Raw genomic sequence first — 19365 nt, forward strand, 5'->3', positions numbered from 1 at the left:
CCTGACCTGGGCTACAGAGAAGCAGCACTGGACTGTTGCTCAGTGGTTGCATGTCATTCGGAAATCAAGGTGCCAGAGTCTGGAGGAAGACTGCGGAGAAGGAAATGCCAAAATGCCTGAAGTCCAGGGTCAAGTACCCACAGTCAGTGATGGTCTGGGGTGCCATGTCAGCTGCTGATGTTGGTCCACTGTGTTTTATTAAGGGCAGGGTCAATGCAGCTAGCTATCAGGAGATTTTGGAGCACTTCATGCTTCCATCTGCTGAAAAGCTTTATGGAGATGAAGGATTCATTTTTCAGCACAACCTGGTACCTGCTCACAGTGCCAAAACCAAATGATGTACTGACCATGGTATTACAGTGCTCAATTGGCCTGCCAACTCTCCTGACCTGAACCCCATAGAGAATCTGTGGGATATTGTGAAGAGAAAGTTGAGAGACGCAAGACCTAACACTCTGGATGAGCTTAAGGCCGCTATCGAAGCATCCTGGGCCTCCAGAACACCTCAGCAGTGCCACAGGCTGATTGCCTCCATGCCACGCCGCATTGAAGCGGTCATTTCTGCAAAAGGATTCCCAACCAAGTATTGAGTGCATAACTGAACATAATTATTTGAAGGTTGACTTTTTTTGTATTAAAAACACTTCTTTTATTGGTTGGATGAAATATGCTAATTTTTTGAGACAGGAATTTTGGGTTTTCATGAGCTGTTTGCCAAAATCATCAAACAATAAAACAGCTGAAATATTTCAGTTGGTGTGCAATGAATCTAAAATATATGAAAGTTTAATTTTTATCATTACATTATGGAAAATAATGAACTTTATCACAATATGCTAATTTTTTTAGAAGGACCTGTAAATGCTTTCAAGTGTGGTTTCGCGAGCCGGCTGATACTGAAGGAAGGTTCAGTACCATACTGACTCGCGTCCTCGGGAGTGCTTCAGCTGAGAACTTTGCGTACTTGGTATTGAGAAATGTCTAATATTGCTTGTCTTCTTGTGACAAACAGGCCGAGAAGCAAGGACAAGATCTGCTGTATGCCATCCATTGGTGTTTACTTTGTCGCTTTCTTCTTCGCGCGAAAATGACGTTGATCGCTTCTTTCCGGCAAACACCACGCCTATCTTGTAGGGTACTGTTGGCGGTGGAAACTTGCCGGATCATGGTTTACTGACCCGAACCGTACTGTACCGTACCGTACTGCTCCAACACAGTCTCATCCCAAAAAGTCATATAACTGACGTCTTGGGACGTCTTTTGACCATACGTCAATATCCGCCTTTTTAGGGCCCCCTTAAACGTCGCTAGATGGCGATCCCGGGCCGTCATACAACTGACGCTTTACCTTTAACGTCAGTTAGGTGACGGGTTAGGTTTAGGTCTGGGGTAGAGTTAGGATCCCATAACCTCATCTACCGATGTTTAAGGGGGCCCTAAAAAGGCGAATATTGACGTATGGTCAAAAGACGTCCCAAAACTTCAGTTACATGACGTCTTAGGATGAGACCGGGTTGACTGCTCAGTGGAAACGAGCCAAGAATAGAGCATATTGTAGTACTGCAGTGCTTTATCAATATGTTTATGCGTTGGGCTAACGCAAACAATAACTGACTGGGTCATCGGACCAATCACCGCAGTCGTTGCACGAATCATTAGGGAGTCGGTGAGCAAATCAGGTAAAAATAAATGCATATTACAAGACAACAAAAGTGTTTTTTGTCATTGTATGCATGTACAACTGTTGTTGTGGACTCCCAGAACAATATTAGGAACATTTTAAATGCCATAATAGGTGCCCTTTAAATTTGCTACTTAAATCTACAAAATGAAAAAGAAAACATTAGCCTAAATATTAGATTAGTGATCAAGAGGAAAATCAAATCAAACGCACCTTTTACCCAGAGTCGTATTGAGCTCCGTTGTTTTGTTTATTTATTTATTTATTCATTTATGTGTTTGTTCTGCAGAAATAGAAGCCATGAGTAGCATTGCAAAGAGAATCCAAAGCCTTACCACTGCTGAGGACATGAGGAACCAAACCAAACTCATGATGCAGCCCTATGCCAACTGGGAAGAGTATCTGACTCCAGCACCGCTTTCAATAGCCATCCTGGGAGAGCTGGTGTTCATCTCGTCCTCAACAGATTTCTCCATCAATAACAACCCCCCCATAGGAGGATACAAATTCATCAAATACCCTGATTCCTTTCGCGCTTGCCTCATGCAAGTGTGTAACTCTGGTTGGGGGGCATTTAATGAGGCCCACAAGAACATGGATCAGATTCGCCTTCACACTGCCCGTGTTCCAGATTGCATGAAGACAGCTGTGAAGATTCTGTTCCAGGATGATGATGAATATGTTCAAGCACTTCTTCCTAATCAGCTGAAAACTATCCAAGTCATTTCAGATGAATGTCTAAAGTTGTCTGAAGAGACTCAAAAGCGTTTTTCTGATGTCATCGGAACCATCCACGAGCTGTTAGAAGTGTGTGTGAATGCACAGAACTTTTATGGGGAAGAGATGGAAGAAATCAAGAAGAAACTAGTGGAGGCCGAACTGAGAAAGAAGTCATCTGAAGAAGCCAAGAAAAGGACTGAGAAGGCAATGAGTGACATGAAGAAGGAAATGGAAGGGGCTCGTGACAAATACAATAAAGCTCTGGATTCTCTCCCTAGTGGATGGGATATGATTGGCATGGATTTTGTGAGTGGGATTACAGAGAACATGACACGCCTGATTGATGGAATGTTAACTGTTATGGCTCATAAAGTGGGGAGAAATGCGTATTATGCAACTAATGATAATACTGTGGGCAACTTTGAATATCAGGAAAATGCAATAGATTCGGCTGCTGAAATAATTCCATATAGTAAGTCTGGTGAAATCGTACAATATGTGCAGAACATTGAGGAGCAAATGAACGTGAATTGTGAGGATGATGAAATTGATTGGACAAATTTGTTTGATCAGAAGAAAAACTGTACAAAAACTGATTACATTAAACTACAGTTCAAAAGAATCCAAGACGAATTACAGAAAATCGCTGAATGCCCAGCAAAGACAGAAGCTCAGAAGTTATGCAACAATGGCATGGAAATATGCAACCAGCTGGCAAAATATGCACCATATGGCAAATGTGACAAAGATGAAAGCAATGAGATAAAAGTTAAAGTCTCGAATCTGATCAAGTCAGCTCGTGATTTTGATTGCAAAAGCAAAAAAAACACACATTCTCCAGCCATTTCTCCAAAGCCACCAATGATGCAAAAAGAAGAAAACAAGTCAGAGAATATGCGTCCTTCTCAGAGAGCATCAGAGAATGCACGACTCGTCATTGAGCAGACCCGAGCTCAGTTGGACAACACAACAGAGACCTATAAGAATTATGTGCAGAGCTTTGAGAATAACCAGAAGGAGCTAACTGATATTCTGGTCACTATGAGAAATTGTAAAGTGAAAGAGATCAACTTCAAAGATACCATAGATATGCTGTTCAAAGGAATGGAGGCCATGGGGAGAGTGAGTGAGCAGTGGGCGAAGATGGTACGCTTCTTTCAGATGGTTTCCAACATTGTGAGTGCCAGCCTGAGCACAACACTCACAGACTTTGTCACAACATCCAAGGACACACAAAAATGCTCCTACAATGTCAAACTCTTCTCAAAAGATCTGCTGTACACTCAAGCCTCCAAAGCCTGTAACGTTGCTAGTCTCGTCCATATGATCTCTGGAACATACACAGAGATTTCCGACAAGTACCTGATGGACCGTGTCAGTTCACTGAGCAAACTGATGACCATGGATAAGAATAACGAAGGATTTTTGAGAGAGCGACTAAAGCTCCAGGATGCCTGTGATGAGGCACAGAAAGGCATCTTAGACCTTGTCCGGAAGAATAAAGAGGAGTTTGAAGAGAAAAGCACTGCAAGAATAAAAAAGATTGATCGAGATTTGCTTGCCATTCTGCCCGATGTTCCTCCAGAGAAAATCAAGATGATTGAAGATTCTGTAAAAGCTGGATTCAGTGAGGCAGAAGAAGCATCATACTATTGAGAGAATATACTGAAGAAATGTGTATTTCCAGTTTTACATTGGTAAGCATTGAATAATATATATTTCAGATTGAAGATTTGTTTTTCTTTAACATGTAGAAATAATGGGTAATTTTATTAATTCTATTATTTGACATTTTTTCTTCAATCGGGATTGTCAGAGTATTTTTAAAGCGTCATGAATTCAGAAATTTCACTAAAGAAAATGTTACAATTTTGTAATATTTAAACTAAATATTTGTTATACTGAAATCACATTTCACCTTAATTTGATTTCAACCTTTATTTAAATAGTTTAGGATATCAGGATTTAAACAACTGTGTATCTCTCTTGCTTTTTAGAAAATAAATGAGAAGACAAACACAACAACAATTCCTGTTATCCCTCAAAATCTGAAGTTTTGTTTAGTGTGGGGAACGGGAGAACATCTTTTCGAGGATCCGCATTTAGTGGAATATTACTTATAGTGTTTGCTTATGCATTTCTTTTTGGGTTTTAGTGGAACTTCTTTTTACTTTTCCATAGTGTGTTTCTATTTAGACAAGTACTCTATGCAAATATTAATGGAAAGCAACAAACAGCTGTTATAGTTCTGCTTTAAGTGCGTTTGTTCTGATATTGTCTTTTGTTGATTTTTGTTGATCCAATTGATTTTAATTACATATAATGGACTTTTATGCTTGCCAATTTGTGCCGCTTCCTAATAACTTACCATGATTTAAAGAAATTGGTAATACCTTACAACAGTTTTAGTTGTCAACATTACTAACAATAAAATCTACTGGTAAATCTATTATTCTCAGTTGATTTCATTTACTAGTTAAATTTTTACATTTTACATTATAAAATACTTGTTACATTATTACATTTACATTTTTCATAATACATCTCTTACCCTAATACATTATTAAAATCAAAAGTTACCAAAAGTTGTTAATATTGTTTAATGGTTCCGAGCTTACAATATAATTGTTATGAACTATCATTAACAAAGATTATTAAATACTGTAACAAATGTATTGCTCATTGTTAGTTAATAAATTAACCAACATCAATGAATGAAACCTCATTGTAAAATGTTACCAAAACTCTTATCTAAAGATAAGTTCTGTTCTGTATAACCTGTTGTATAACCTGTTGAATAACCTGTATAACCTGTTGTATAACCTGTTGAATAACCTGTATAACCTGTTGGTCAGAGTTCACATTTAAGGTTTTTAATAGACATTGTTATCAACATAAATTTAAAAAAAGTTAATAGATGTTGATTATTATAACAAACCACTTCTGAGTTTTCATGTTATTACCTAATTGTTATATTACATCGCTTTTTTTTCCACATAGACATGCAAAACACTATCCAAACTTAAGTGGTTGTAATTCAAGAATGCTTTTGGAATTAGACCTTTGGTCTTGTTTTAAAGACATTTGCCAGATTATTGTAGAAGTGAAATAAATTATGAAAGTGAAACAGAAAAAAAAAGTTATGTAAGTTTGAGTTTATGAAACTGTACAATGTAAAAAAAAAAGCTCTCAGTAAGATTTTATTTGGGCGCAGTACCAAACCTTTTCACTAGACGGACAATCAAGCTTCCTTACTGACCATATAAGGGCACCTCCATTTTCATAAATCTTTTAATTGATCTGAACCATGTATTCCCATCATTTTTATGCAATTTATGAAGTAGATTCAGAAGTAGTATGGGTGGTTTCAACCAATCTTTCATGATTGTTCATGCTTATTGCTATTTTAAAATAAAGGCCTAAACACACTAATGAGTATGAAATATTCTTGTTGCAAATTGATAAATTACTACTCTGTATTTTAATTTAAAAAAAAAAAATGAAAATATTTAACCAAATATGAAAACTAGAGATTGTAAGCTTTAAAATAATATATAGTTTGTCAATATTACAATATACAGATATTATTGTTCTAAATATATAATGACGGGATGAAGGGAACAAAATGTATTTTACTTGTTGATTATATTAATAATTGCTATCAATAACAGGCATTTAAAATCTTAATATTATCCCAAAGCTGGACAGGATGTTATAAAGATACAGCCACAGCATTATTAATTAATGTTTACCATAAAATGAACACTTCTTTCAATAAAATCTGTAGTCTTCAGGCTTCATGAAACTTCTTTTAATATTATAATTATTTATGTTCAAGTCAGTCTCAAAGAAGTAAATGATAGAATGCTCCGGTCACGATACAGAGAGAAGCAGAAAGGTCGTAAATTCCAATATGGTTTATTGAACAGAGGCACGGAGTGAACAGCAGAGGAGACTGGTGAGTATGTATCAGAGAATCAGAACTGGATGGTGAACTTAGCTGAATGTTAATCTTGATATCTTGATTGCAGGTGATGGAAGAGCAGGGGTTCTCAAACTATCTGGAGATAGGGACACCTCATAGGGCAGAAAAAATCCAAGGACCCCTTCATAACCACAACACAAATGTAATAGCTAAATCGTGTGAGTCTGTGAGAGAGAGAGAACAATGGGAAAGTGCCAGGGACGGCACCAGATAATTTTAACACAAGTGCTGAGGGGGTGCTAGATCATTGACGGGGAGCTGCGCAATTATAATTATTGGCCTTTATATACATATACTGTTAATAAATTAGCAAAACTTGGCCACTAAATATTTAATATTCAATTATTTTAATGATCACAATTAAAGTTTTAATTTAGTAAATTGAACAATCACAACATGCAGCATTCAATCAAATATTCTAAAAGATGTATTATTAATAATAATGTTATTTCCACATAATATCTCGTTATTTCAACATAATATGTGTGCGTCCAACAAGCAAGATGTGCATTTGTAAATCCGGTGACGAGTCCATTGATTTGTTATTACAGTGTCATTGTAAAGATGAAGTTGACGATCGCCATATAGTAAACACGCCTATAGAGAGAAATGCACATAATGGATTACATAATCAGAGAGTAGCCTTTTTTTTTTTCGTTTTGAATTATTTCGTTCAAAGACATTTTGCTAGCAAGTAATTTTGCATCTAAAAGACGTCTAATAGCCTTCAAAACATAGCCCAGATGTCTAGGCTAAAACAAGGCTAAATTTGGACTGTCACTGAAAATCTAATAGACGTCTAAGCATAGCCCAAGAATAGACTAGTCATCTGTAACACCTGCCACACCATCAGGCTCTAATAACCCAAATTCACTCATTCGCTCATTATCTCCTGAATACTAATTCACCACACCTGCAACCGCTCATCACTTCCAGCACTTAAAAACCCTCACGTCCCTTCATTTATTGTCTGGTCTCCTCAGAGAATGTTAGGCCATGTCCACACGGACACGGGTATTTTTATAACCGTGACTTTTTTTTACGCGGTTCGGCCGTTCGTCCACACGGAAACGCAGTATCAGGACACTGAAACCGAACATTTTTTAAAAAACCCCTGCCAGGGTGAGTATTTTCTGAAATGCCGGTTGCTGTGTTGTCGTGTAGACAGTGAAACCGGAGTTTTTGCAGCGCTGACGGCTTCTGATTGGCTAACGTTGCTTTACAGTTAGGTTTATATCGCCGCCTGCTGGTGTTGCATGCTCTTGACAGCACATGATAGCGTGTTTTTGCGTTTTCATCTGGACAGAGGTTTTTTTTTTAAACGCAGGAGGGAAAAACTCCGGTTATAAAAATACCCGTGTCCGTGTGGACAAGGCCTTAGACTCCCTGTCACTCCTGAAAGATCCTGGTTTCTTCCATCGTCTGGAAATCATCAATATCTACCTCAGGCTTGTGCACTTCCACCATCTGCTTATTAAATAAAGCTTCTCACCTGCCATTCTTCTGTGTCCCTCTTCTGTTCGTGACATCATCAATCTATTAAACGACTACATATACATGTAATAGACAACAAAATGATGGCTAAAGGATTCTTTTCACAAATATAACAGGTTCTCATAAATGACAATCAGGGGCGGCGCCAGAAAATTTTTAACGCAGGTGCTGAGGGGGTGCTAGATGATTGACAGGGGGGAGCTGCGCAATATTAGTGTTGCACGGTGCAGTGATAAGCCTACTTCAAAAGTATCGCGATACTTGGAAATTAAAAATCTAACGATACCTGAATTTATTAGAATTGATACTTTTATGAATAACCGCATTCCAGATTTGTAAGAGACAAATGGGTCCCTCGAGGTCTGTGTTTCTCCTCACGCACGCAGCAAAGAAGCGGCAGCTTCATGAGACATGCGCGAGCACAAATGATACTGTGGCCGCCGGTCAGTAGCGGAGTGGCAATCCAAGTCGGGACTTTTCCCGGTGACCCGCGAGTGTTTCGAGGCCGCGAGGGCCAGGCTGATATTTATACATTGCAAGTTCATGGCAACACTATCCGGCGTCCTGTACACATGCAATCGCTACGGCGATAAATTGAATCGCGAGCCGCAAAAGCCTACTTTCCCCCAACGTTCATAGATAGCATAAATAATTTGCAAGCTGCTAAAATAAAGCATACAAAACATCATCTAAAATGATCTTACATTTTTACAGCATTTAAAGAGCACAGACCTATGCAAAGGAGGTGCATTTGAAACGCCTTGTAACTTTTGCCATTTCTGCATCTGAGGCAAACGCATTAACCGTACAGTTAAAATCCGATTCTGAAACGTTGTCAACCTCGGGCTGAGGTAAATTTATGTACATTTTCGCAAACTAAATTAGAATTACGAGTTTGCTTACTTGGCTGAAGGAAACGCTCCATCTTTCCAAATAATTCTAATACATTGCAATTTACGTGACCTGACGTCGGACGTCGCATATGTGTAATGAGTAAAATGTTTGTCTTGAATTATTTTATCATTTAATAATTAGAATATACGAAAACATTGATTTTTATTAGTAAACTGTTTTCTATACAGCCAAAATATAATTGCTTCCAGATATTATTTTTGGGGTTGGGGGTGCTAATGAGGTGCTTTGGTCTTTCTTGGGGGTGCTGAAGCACCTGCAAGCCCCTCCCTAGCGCTGCCTATGATGACAATCCATCCGAACAAATTAAATATAAAGGTTTTATTTCGAAAAAGAACATTAACAAACTTACAAAAAGATCAAAACATAAAAATGGCTAAATCAAATATTAAAAATACAATAAAAAATGATTAAAAAAAGCAGTGTGTGTGTGTGTGTGTGTTCTGTTTAGGTTTTGATGCACACCTGGGGCCCGTTCTTCGTACGTTGCATAAAACATCCGAGATCAAATGAGACATCCAAGATAATATCATCGTGCTCATCATGATGCGGCTTATTGGGTTCTTCGAACACTCCTGCCGGTTATGATTAGTATAGCTGGATTGAGTTATCTGAGATAATTGCGCGTTCTCGCGTTGGGTTAAAAGGGGATAGGCTATGTATCGATAGTAGAAACATTGATCAGCAACTCTGCTATTGGCTGCTCACCGTGGACAAAGAGCGCACTCAGTTTTTCTCTGCAGCAGAGCAAGAAATAGTCATGCTGAATTTTAATGTTTAATTAAAATGGCAGGGAACACCTCAAATTGTGTAAAAGCCAGGAGAGAGGGCTGGGGAAAAGTAGCAGGCAAATGTAATGCGTTTGTGGTGGCCATGTTATATGTTTTTATAACTTGTTATTACAGTATATATTTTTATATTTAATTAATTTCATAATTACTTTGTTCATTGTCAGAGTCTCCACACTAGAACATGGTGAAAGTGAAGTACAGTACAAGAATATTCGGTAACACTTTAGAATACGGTTCCTTCGTTAATGAATAACTACACAAGAACTAATGAGTAACACAACATTAACAATCTAGTAACTATTATTAACTAACAAGAAACTCTGATTAACGAACTAGTAAGTAATAGCGCACAGACGAAAGTGGTAGTTCACTATTAAGTAATCAATAACTACTATTTTTTTAATACTTCCCAGAGAACTACTGAAAAAGTTTATTAACAATCTAGTAACTACTATTAACTAAAATAAACTCTTATTAACGAATTAGTAAGTAATAGCTCACAGATGAAAGCGTTACTAGATACTTCTGTGGGAATTACTAATTATTTGGATTCGTATTATAAAGTGAAGATCATTGGAACTAACTAGTAATTACTCAAGTGTTACTAAAGACATTTTCTAAAAGTATACTAAAGTTCACCAAAAATCTCAAACGGTTGCACAAATCATGACTAGATCATGTAGTAACACTTGAGTAATTACTAGTTAGTTCCAATGATCTTCACTTTATAATATGGATCCAAATAATTAGTAAGTAATAGCTCACAGATGAAAGTGTTACTAGATACTTCTGTGGGAATTACTAATTATTGGCATCCGTATTATAAAGTGAAGATCATTGGAACTAACTAGTAATTACTCAAGTGTTACTACATGATCTAGTCATGATTTGTGCAAGCGTTTGAGATTTTTGGTGAACTTTAATATACTCCCTGCGTTCAGTTCTTCCAGACCCACATGCAGGACCAGTAGCAGCAACTCCTTTATTACTGGTAAATTAACTTTAAATTCTCTTAGTACACTGTAAAAGAATTTGTTGCTGTATTAAATTAAGTATAGGCTGGTATAGTCATTTTAACTGTTACAGTAAATCTTGAGTAATGATAAATTGCTTTGACTTGTGAAAGTGAAAACTTTTGAACTTATGTTAATGTTAAACTATTTTGCCATGAGTTATTGACTTTTTGCAACTTTACATCAAAAGAGAAAAAAAATGCAACACTTTGTAATACCCATTTGTTTCCATTGCACTGGACAGTGAAGGAACCCTCTTAGGTGACTGTCTTTTGGAGGAAGTAGACTACCTAAAAGTACTTAAATAACTTTACTTAATTTATTCTTGTGTCCCTATTATTTCTGACTGCAATATGAGTTGCAGGAGTCCACATCTACAGAAAGGCCTACAGAAGAGTCTGCACAGAGGAGACAGAGGTGGGCAGTGTATAGACAACCTTTCGTTTTTATTTGTTGCATGAGGCATGTGTGACACAAACATCTCACAAATGACACAGGGTGATATTCATTCCATATATAATAGGAGTCTTCCACAGAAAATTGAATATTTTGAAAAAACTAAAATAAGGGGGAGAAATAGAACTTGTCTACTTAAAGAAAAAAATGGCACTAGAGATAGAGTTGCTTCAAAGGAAACCTCAGCGTAAGTGCAAATACACTATTTCACACAGAGTATTATTGCTGACCTTGCAAAATATGACTTGATCACTAGCTTTTCTTTACAAAGAACAATTTAAATAAAACTCAAGGAACTAAGCATTTTCGTCTTGTCATTTATTAAACATATAACAAAAGTTCCCGTTCAGGGAACTTCGAGCTGCGTGTAATCGCAATGGGAACGCCCCTGCGTGAGTGCGTATGAAGCACGTATGAAATCAGTCCAATGGCGAGAAGGAACGTCATAGACGGGGTGACGTATCGACCAGGAAACTATAAAGCACACCACAAACACAAGCGCGACAGCTTCTGAAGTCTTCAGCAAGCGCTCTCTGTGTGATCTCTATATCAGTCTGTGTCCATTTGGTGTTTTTGTCTGTCCTTAGTGATTGCTAGGCAGGAGTTTTTCACACAAAAAAAAAAAAAAAAAAAAAAACTAAAAAGGCATATTATGGCGAGCGAGCAGCAGTTTGGGAAGTGTGTTCCTCCCTGCCCACGATACATCACGGGTGGGGATACACACGACCTGTGTGTTGCTTGTCTGGGAGTGCATCATGCCCAGTCAGCTCTCGAGGGGGCTGGCTGTGAGCATTGCGAGCGTCTGCCCATGAGGACGCTCCGCTCCCGCCGGGCTCTCTTTGAGGAGAGTGGCTCGGTTCGCGCTCTCCGCGGTTCGGGTCCCGCTGCTGCCGAGGCACAGCGAAGGCTCGCATCGTGGGGTTCGCAGATGGATCTGTCAGCGGGGATGGAGACGAGTTCCGAAGGGACTCTATCTCTGCCCTTACCTGACAGATCCGGCGCCTCGGATCGAGCGGGGGTCCGCGTTGCGGTTTCTCCCGCTCGGGACGAGGCGCCGTCGCTGCAGCTATCCAGCTCCGAGGAGCTGGATGTTGTGAGTGTGGACACTATGGAGACAGGGGACTCGCCATCCCAGTCTCCAGCAAATGAGGAGCTTATGGATGTTCTAACTCGTGCGGTGCAGAAGTTAAGCATTGAGTGGCCAGCAGAGAAACGTGAATCGAAAGTAAAGAGTAAATTAGACGAGCGTTTTCTCTCATCTCATTCAGTTCTTCCACGCCGGCAGTTACCGTTCTTTCCAGATCTACACACTGAGGTGTCGAGATCTTGGAATAGACCTGTTTCTGCTAGGATTTTCACCCAGCAAACATCATTATACTCTAACGTCTCTGGGGTAAAGAGTAAGGGGTATGGGACGGTGCCGAGGATGGAGGAAGTGTTGGCGAGCCACCTTTCTCCTGATACGGCATCGTCTTTTAAAGTGCCGGCGTTGCCCACCAAGCCGCTTCGAAACACCTCGGCGCTGGTGGGCAAAGCTTATTCGGCGGCGGGACAGGCAGCCTCATGTCTTCACACTATGGCTATTCTTCAGGCTTACCAGGCAGATTTACTGAAGGAAGTTAGTGAGGGGGAAGTTATTAGCCCGCAAACCATGGGAGAGCTACGTAAAGCAGCTGATATTTCTCTCCGGGCCACCAAGGAGACGGCAAGATCAATCGGCCGCTCTATGGCAGCCTTGGTGGCCACGGAGAGGCATCTTTGGCTCAATTTGTCAAATATGAAAGAGAAAGACAAAGCTTTCCTTCTGGATGCGCCGCTGTCTGCTGTTGGCCTCTTCGGTGACTCTGTAAATTCAGTCATCGAAAGGTTTCAGGAGGCAAAAAAGCAGGTAGCGGCGCTCCAGAAATGTATTCCCCTCCGGGTGCATGTCTCCGGGGCTGCTGGGCGCGAGCAGCCCCGCCCGCCGCCTAGCTCCTCGCATAGAGCGCAACAAAAGAAGAGCGTCGCGTCTCGCGCTCCGCCTCAGCAAAACTGGGTTGAGACGCGGCGCTCTCAGGCGAGGTCTTCCCGGGACAAAACTGATCTGAGGACAGTTATTGTTGCCAGGAAGGCCTCGTCGAAGAAGCCCTGACGTCAAGGGTGCTGTCAGGGTGCTGAGGGTGGTCCCCACCGTGGAAGAGAGGTGTTCACCGCTGTATACGGTGCCCGCTCTTTCGCGGCGCCCTCAGCGGACCGGTCTACTAACCCAGCCCGCGGGTGGGGGCGTGGTCGGTCCCGGCGAGTGTTTTCCAGAGGGACGCTCGCCGACACAGAGGAGCAGTTTACAACATCCAGAGGCCAGTCTCGAGAGACTGGTACCCTTAGTAGAATTTTTGGCGGAATGGAAAAGTCTTCCAAATGTGTCTCAATGGGTCCTGCAGAATATCGAGCTAGGGTACGCGATCCAGTTCAGGTCGCGCCCGCCTCGCTTTCGGGGGGTTCTACCCACAGTGGTGGTCCCCGAGCAGGCTCTGGTTATGGAACAGGAGGTGAAAACGTTATTACTGAAGGGGGCGATAGAACGAGTTCTTCCTCCCGACAGAGAGTCAGGTTATTACAGCCGATATTTCATCGTTCCAAAGAAGGATGGGGGGTTACGTCCGATTTTAGATCTGCGCCTGTTGAATCGCTCCGTGGGGAAGCTCAAGTTCAAAATGCTTACTCTCAAACAAATCGTGTCACAAATCAGATCCGAGGACTGGTTTGTCACGATAGATCTAAAAGACGCTTACTTCCATATTTCCATCCTTCCGCAACACCGGAAGTTCCTGAGGTTCGCTTTTGGGGGCGAAGCGTACCAATATCGGGTTCTTCCGTTCGGCCTAGCTCTGTCTCCTCGAACCTTCACGAAATGCATGGACGCGGCTCTGGCTCCGCTGCGGCTCCAGGGCATTCGCATTTTGAATTATATCGACGATTGGTTGATTCTAGCTCAATCGGAGCATCAGGCGATTCGGCATCGAGATGTCGTCCTCGCCCATATAAGAAGGTTGGGGTTGAGACTCAACGCCAAGAAAAGTGTGCTTTCTCCGGTTCAGAGGACCACTTTTTTGGGCGTCGTTTGGGATTCAACGACAATGCAGGCTCATCTGTCTTCTGCCCGTATAGCAGCGATTCTCGCAGCTGTCAGGCAAGCGAAGCTAGGCCAGTCACTTACGGTCAAGGATTATCAGAGAATCCTGGGTCTATTAGCGGCAGCGTCCAACGTTATTCCCCGTGGCCTGCTGCATATGAGACCGCTACAGTGGTGGCTCAGAACCAAAGGGTTTTCCCCGAGGGGAAACCCGTTTCGCACGATCAGGGTCACGAGACGTTGCCTCCGTGCCCTGGCTGTGTGGAAAGAGTCTTGGTTCCTATCCCTGGGACCGGTGCTGGGAGCTCCGTGTCGTCGTGTGACTTTAACAACGGATGCCTCCCTCACAGGCTGGGGGGCGATCATGAGTGGTCGCTCAGCCCGGGGTCTGTGGCAGGACCATCTTCGTCATCTGCACATAAATTGCTTGGAGATGTTGGCAGTGTTTCAGGCTCTGAAACACTTCCTGTCAGACCTAAGGGGCCACCATGTGCTCGTCCGGTCAGACAACACATCGGTGGTCTCTTATATAAATCATCAGGGGGGCCTGCGCTCTCGCCCTCTGTACAAACTGGCTCGCCAGATCCTTTTGTGGTCCCAGGGGAAACTTCTCTCTTTAAGAGCTATGTATATTCCAGGTTATCTGAATCAGGGAGCAGACTTCCTGTCGAGGCAGGGGCCGAGGCCCGGGGAGTGGAGACTCCACCCCGAGGTGGTGGAGCTCCTTTGGAATCATTTCGGTCGTGCCGAGGTAGACCTCTTTGCTTCCAGCGAGAATTCACAGTGTCCGCTGTGGTTCGCTCTAAGTCCACCAGCCCCGTTGGGGGTGGATGCGATGGTGCAGGAGTGGCCGAGGTCACCCCTGTACGCTTTTCCCCCGATTGCTCTGCTCCCAGGAGTTCTGGAGAGGGTTCGCCGGGACAGGGTCAGTCTACTGTTAATAGCCCCGTACTGGCCGGCCCGAGTGTGGTTTTCGGACCTTGTCTCTCTCCTGGACGGGTCTCCCCTGGAGATTCCGGTCAGGAGGGACCTTCTCTCCCAGGCATGCGGGTCGATACTGCACCCCCGCCCAGATCTCTGGAAACTATGGGCCTGGCCTCTGAGGGGGCCCAGCTCATAGGGTCAGGCCTCTCGGCTGAGGTCGTAGAGACCATTCTCCAGTCCAGAGCTCCGTCCACGAGGAAATTATATGCCTTGAGGTGGAAAATGTTCACCTCTTGGTGTAGAGAGCGCCAGTTGGATCCAGTTAATGGCCCGGTGTCGGCGGTGCTGGAATTCCTTCAGGAGCGTTTCTCCACAGGGTTATCCCACTCCACACTGAAGGTGTATGTGGCGGCGTTGTCAGCTTACCACATCCCTTTGAGTGGAGTTTCTCTCGGGAGACACCCACTGGTAAGCCGTTTCCTGCGTGGTATTTTGAGGCTGAGGCCAGCAGTGCGCACAAGGGTACCGACATGGGACCTGGCGGTTGTTCTGGAGGGGCTCTGCCAGGCACCGTTTGAGCCCATTGAAGATGTCCCGGAGAAATTTGTCACCTTAAAGACCATTTTCCTCCTAGCCATCTCCTCCCTGAAGAGGATAGGAGATATTCAGGCTCTGTCGGTTTCTCCCTCGTGCCTTCAGTTTGCTCCCGGTATGGCGAAGGCCTTTCTCCTCCCTAAACCGGGGTACGTCCCTAAGGTCCCGACAAACGTTGTCAGGCCTGTCATCCTGCAGGCCTTCTGTCCTCCTCCGTTCCAGACTTCAGACCAGGAGAGGTTAAATCTGCTCTGCCCTGTGAGGGCCCTGGATGCCTATGTCCACAGATCTGCCCTGTGGAGAAAGTCTGAGCAGCTGTTCGTCTGCTTTGGACCTCCTAATAGAGGTTGTCCGGCATCGAAGCAGAGGTTGAGTAAGTGGGTGGTCGAGGCCATCTCACTTGCTTACGAGTCGGCAGGTCAGCCTTCCCCCTTGGCTGTCCGTGCCCATTCTACGCGGGGTATGGCTGCCTCTAAGGCACTTGTGTCAGGAGTTCCTATTGGTGACATTTGTGATGCAGCGGGGTGGTCCTCCCCGCACACATTTGTGAAATTTTACCATCTTGATTTTAGCTCCACCCCGGGAGCTCAGGTGCTTTCTTCAGTATGTGCTTCGTGATCTCACACTACGGGCACCTGCTCGCATGGCGGCGTTGGTATTAGCGTTCCCATTGCGATTACACGCAGCTCGAAGTTCCCTGAACGGGAACGTCTCTGGTTACGTATGTAACCTTAGTTCCCTGAAGGGAACGAGACGCTGCGTGTCCACGCCATACTCCCAGCATGCCCGTGAGCACTTGCTTCAGTCTTTTCAGAAGCTGTCGCGCTTGTGTTTGTGGTGTGCTTTATAGTTTCCTGGTCGATACGTCACCCCGTCTATGACGTTCCTTCTCGCCATTGGACTGATTTCATACGTGCTTCATACGCACTCACGCAGGGGCGTTCCCATTGCGATTACACGCAGCGTCTCGTTCCCTTCAGGGAACTAAGGTTACATACGTAACCAGAGACGTTTTTTCAGACACTGAAATCTTCCCTTTAGTTGGCCAAAGTTCATTTCAATGTGTGCCCTTGTCCTGCTAGAGCTGCATTGTAACTTGTCTGGGGTTTGGGTCAGGGAATGGGGTCATAAAACACCTGTCTCCAAGCAGGATCCTGTTGTAATCACCTGTTTAATGTAAAAAATGCAGTTCCCTTTCGTTGTCACTCCAAGTTACATCGGATGACGACGAATGGGGTTTCGCTTAGAACCCCTATTGACTTCGAGTATACAAAACGAGCCAATGGCAAAGAAATGCCATGGGTATGCGGAATTTGCATAGCGTATCTCCGCCTTACCTCGTGGGTATAAAAGGAGGACGCCGGCAACATGCAGATATGTTTTCGCTCCACAGCCATTTCTGACTTCGCTCTCCGAGACGAGCCACTCTCTCCGGTGTTGGTGTGACGGCGATCTGCAGCGAGTTCACATTGCCTGCTGATCTGTGCAGTGATCTACCAGTGAGTGTGTGTCTCCTTGCTCGCTTCAACATTGCAGAGTTTTTTCTGCTCTCAAAAAAGAGCTCACACACGAGACGTCTTTTTAAAGATGGCTCGCCCGTGCATTTCTGGTTGCGGTCGACTCATTTCCGATTTTGATAGGCACATTCTCTTTGATGGGCACAACAAACCGCTGACTGTTTGTCCGTGGACCACGCCCCCCTCTTCAGTGACGCAACCCACAAGTGTTCGGGGGATTCCCCGGTTCTATTTTCAAATGCCCCGCGGGTTTCCCTTGACGCTCCAGAATCGGATCTGTGGTCCATCGCAGCATCACAGGGTGGGCTAGAATCTTCGGGAAGTGAAGATTCAACAGTGCTGCCACTTTCGGGTGTGCATATGGCATTTGTCGTGTCAGATCCTGAGATGACGGCCATGCTTTCCCGGGCCATCCCGGATGTGCATCAGGAGATCTCGAAATCCTTGAAGACCCCCATGTCTTCCAGTGATCCCTTGTTGATCTTCTCCGCCCTTCCTTCCCTCAACGGGGCTGCTGCCCATGGGTACACTGGGGTCCCCCCGATTGAACGCTCTGTTGCGATGCTACTGTGTCCTCAGAGTGCTTCCCGGCTCGATCCTAAGCACCCGTCTGAAGCCTTTTTTTCATCTACACTAAACTGTGGCGAAATCCTATAGGACAGGCAGCCGCCTCACTGCATGCCATGGCCATTCTGCTGGTCTACCACACCCAAATGCTAACGGACATGCACAAGGGCGGGACTGACCCAAGGCTCTTCAATGAGCTGTACACCGCCACTGACCTTGCTCTCCGAGCGATGAAAGTGGCTGTACGCTCTCTGGGTCAGGTGATGCTCACCATTCTGGGGCTGACCGGTCTGATGTGCAGGATGTCGGGCGAACCCGTCTGCTCGACACCCACATATCCCAGGTCGGCCTCTTCATGGTGCGGTTGAGCGCTTTTGCCCAACAGTTCTCAACCGCCCATGAGCAGATTGAGGTTTATTCTGCCCTACAGCCCCGCCATCCGCTCAGATCCCTCAGTCTGCCCACCGCCGAAAACGCCCTCCCACGGTTCCAACCCCGCCCGTACACCCGGGCTGCCTCTGGAAGCCACAGGGGGACACCACAGCGCTCTCCAGCCCCACCCCCGCTATACGCCGGGTTAAGCGGCACTCTTGAGACGGGCTGCTCAGAGATGGGACTCAGTTCTTTCCAGGAGCTGGTAGCAGGGCCACTCCTTTCCCGGTGGAGGGCTGGGGAAGAATCCTTATTCTAAGAAAGAACTGACTCTTCCATCTCTGAGGCCACAGAGTTCATGGACAACACGGTGCGCTGCCCCCGAGCCGTGCACCCCTCATCCCCCTCTGTCTCAGAGCAGTGTGACAGTGTGTGCGGTCCCCGGACCGTACCGCTCTCATACCCCTCTGTCGCGGAACGCTGGTCCTTCCCTGGCCTCCTCTATCAGGGTGCAGTTATGACCGTGCCCCCACACCGGGCCGCTATGCCACCACCGAGGGGACGTCTGCGGTTCGTTGACTCCGCTGGCACAGTTCTTAGGAGCCTGGCTAGAGCTTCCCAATCTGTTCCACTGGGTCGTACGAACCATCTGCTCGGCTATGCGATTCAGTTCGCATGGTCTCCTCCCTGCTTCAGGGGAGTCCGCTCCACTATGGTCGGTGGCTACGCCCCTATCCCCTATCACGCCCCTATCAAAGCGGAGTTTGCTACCCTACTGGTGAAGGGTATGATTGAGACCGTCCCTCCAGCCAAAATGAGGTCTGGGTTTACAGCCCCTACCTCATTGTCCCGGAGAAATCCGGTGGGTTACGGCCAATCCTGGACCTGCGCATTTGAACCGCCCCCTTCAAGGCTGCCGTTCAAGATGCTCCTGGCCAAATTCATTCCCGAATGTGTGCGGCCACAGGATTGGTTTGCAGTGATCGACCTGAAGGACACCTACTTTTATGTCTCCGCTCTCCTTCGACTCAGACCGTACCTAAGGTTTGCTGTCAGGGGGCACTCATCAGTACGCTGTTCTCCCATTCGGGCTAGCCCTGTCTCCTCACGCCTTCACAAAGGTTGTCAAGACAGCCCTTGTTCCTCCATGGGAACACGGTTTGCATCATGAACTATCTCAGCGACTGGATGTCCTGGCTCATTCTCAAGACCAGGTTTGCGAATACA

The 19365-nt window shown here is 44.6% G+C and overlaps 1 protein-coding gene across 1 annotated transcript in view; it reads left to right on the forward strand.

Annotated features, from left to right (window-relative positions):
- Window positions 1-4098, forward strand: part of LOC148964995 (uncharacterized) — a 52238-nt gene extending 48140 nt beyond the window's left edge. Inside the window, exon 2 of the mRNA XM_089127570.1 lies at window positions 1971-4098. Within this exon, the coding sequence (XP_088983696.1) occupies window positions 1982-4057 (2076 nt within the window). The 5' untranslated portion in view covers window positions 1971-1981 and the 3' untranslated portion in view covers window positions 4058-4098. The remainder of the gene's footprint in view (window positions 1-1970) is intronic.
- The last annotated feature ends 15267 nt before the right edge of the window (window positions 4099-19365 follow it).

Source organism: Pimephales promelas, chromosome 25 (assembly GCF_988280905.1).
Source record: "Pimephales promelas chromosome 25, fPimPro1.hap1.1, whole genome shotgun sequence".
NCBI classification, from domain to species: domain Eukaryota; kingdom Metazoa; phylum Chordata; class Actinopteri; order Cypriniformes; family Leuciscidae; genus Pimephales; species Pimephales promelas.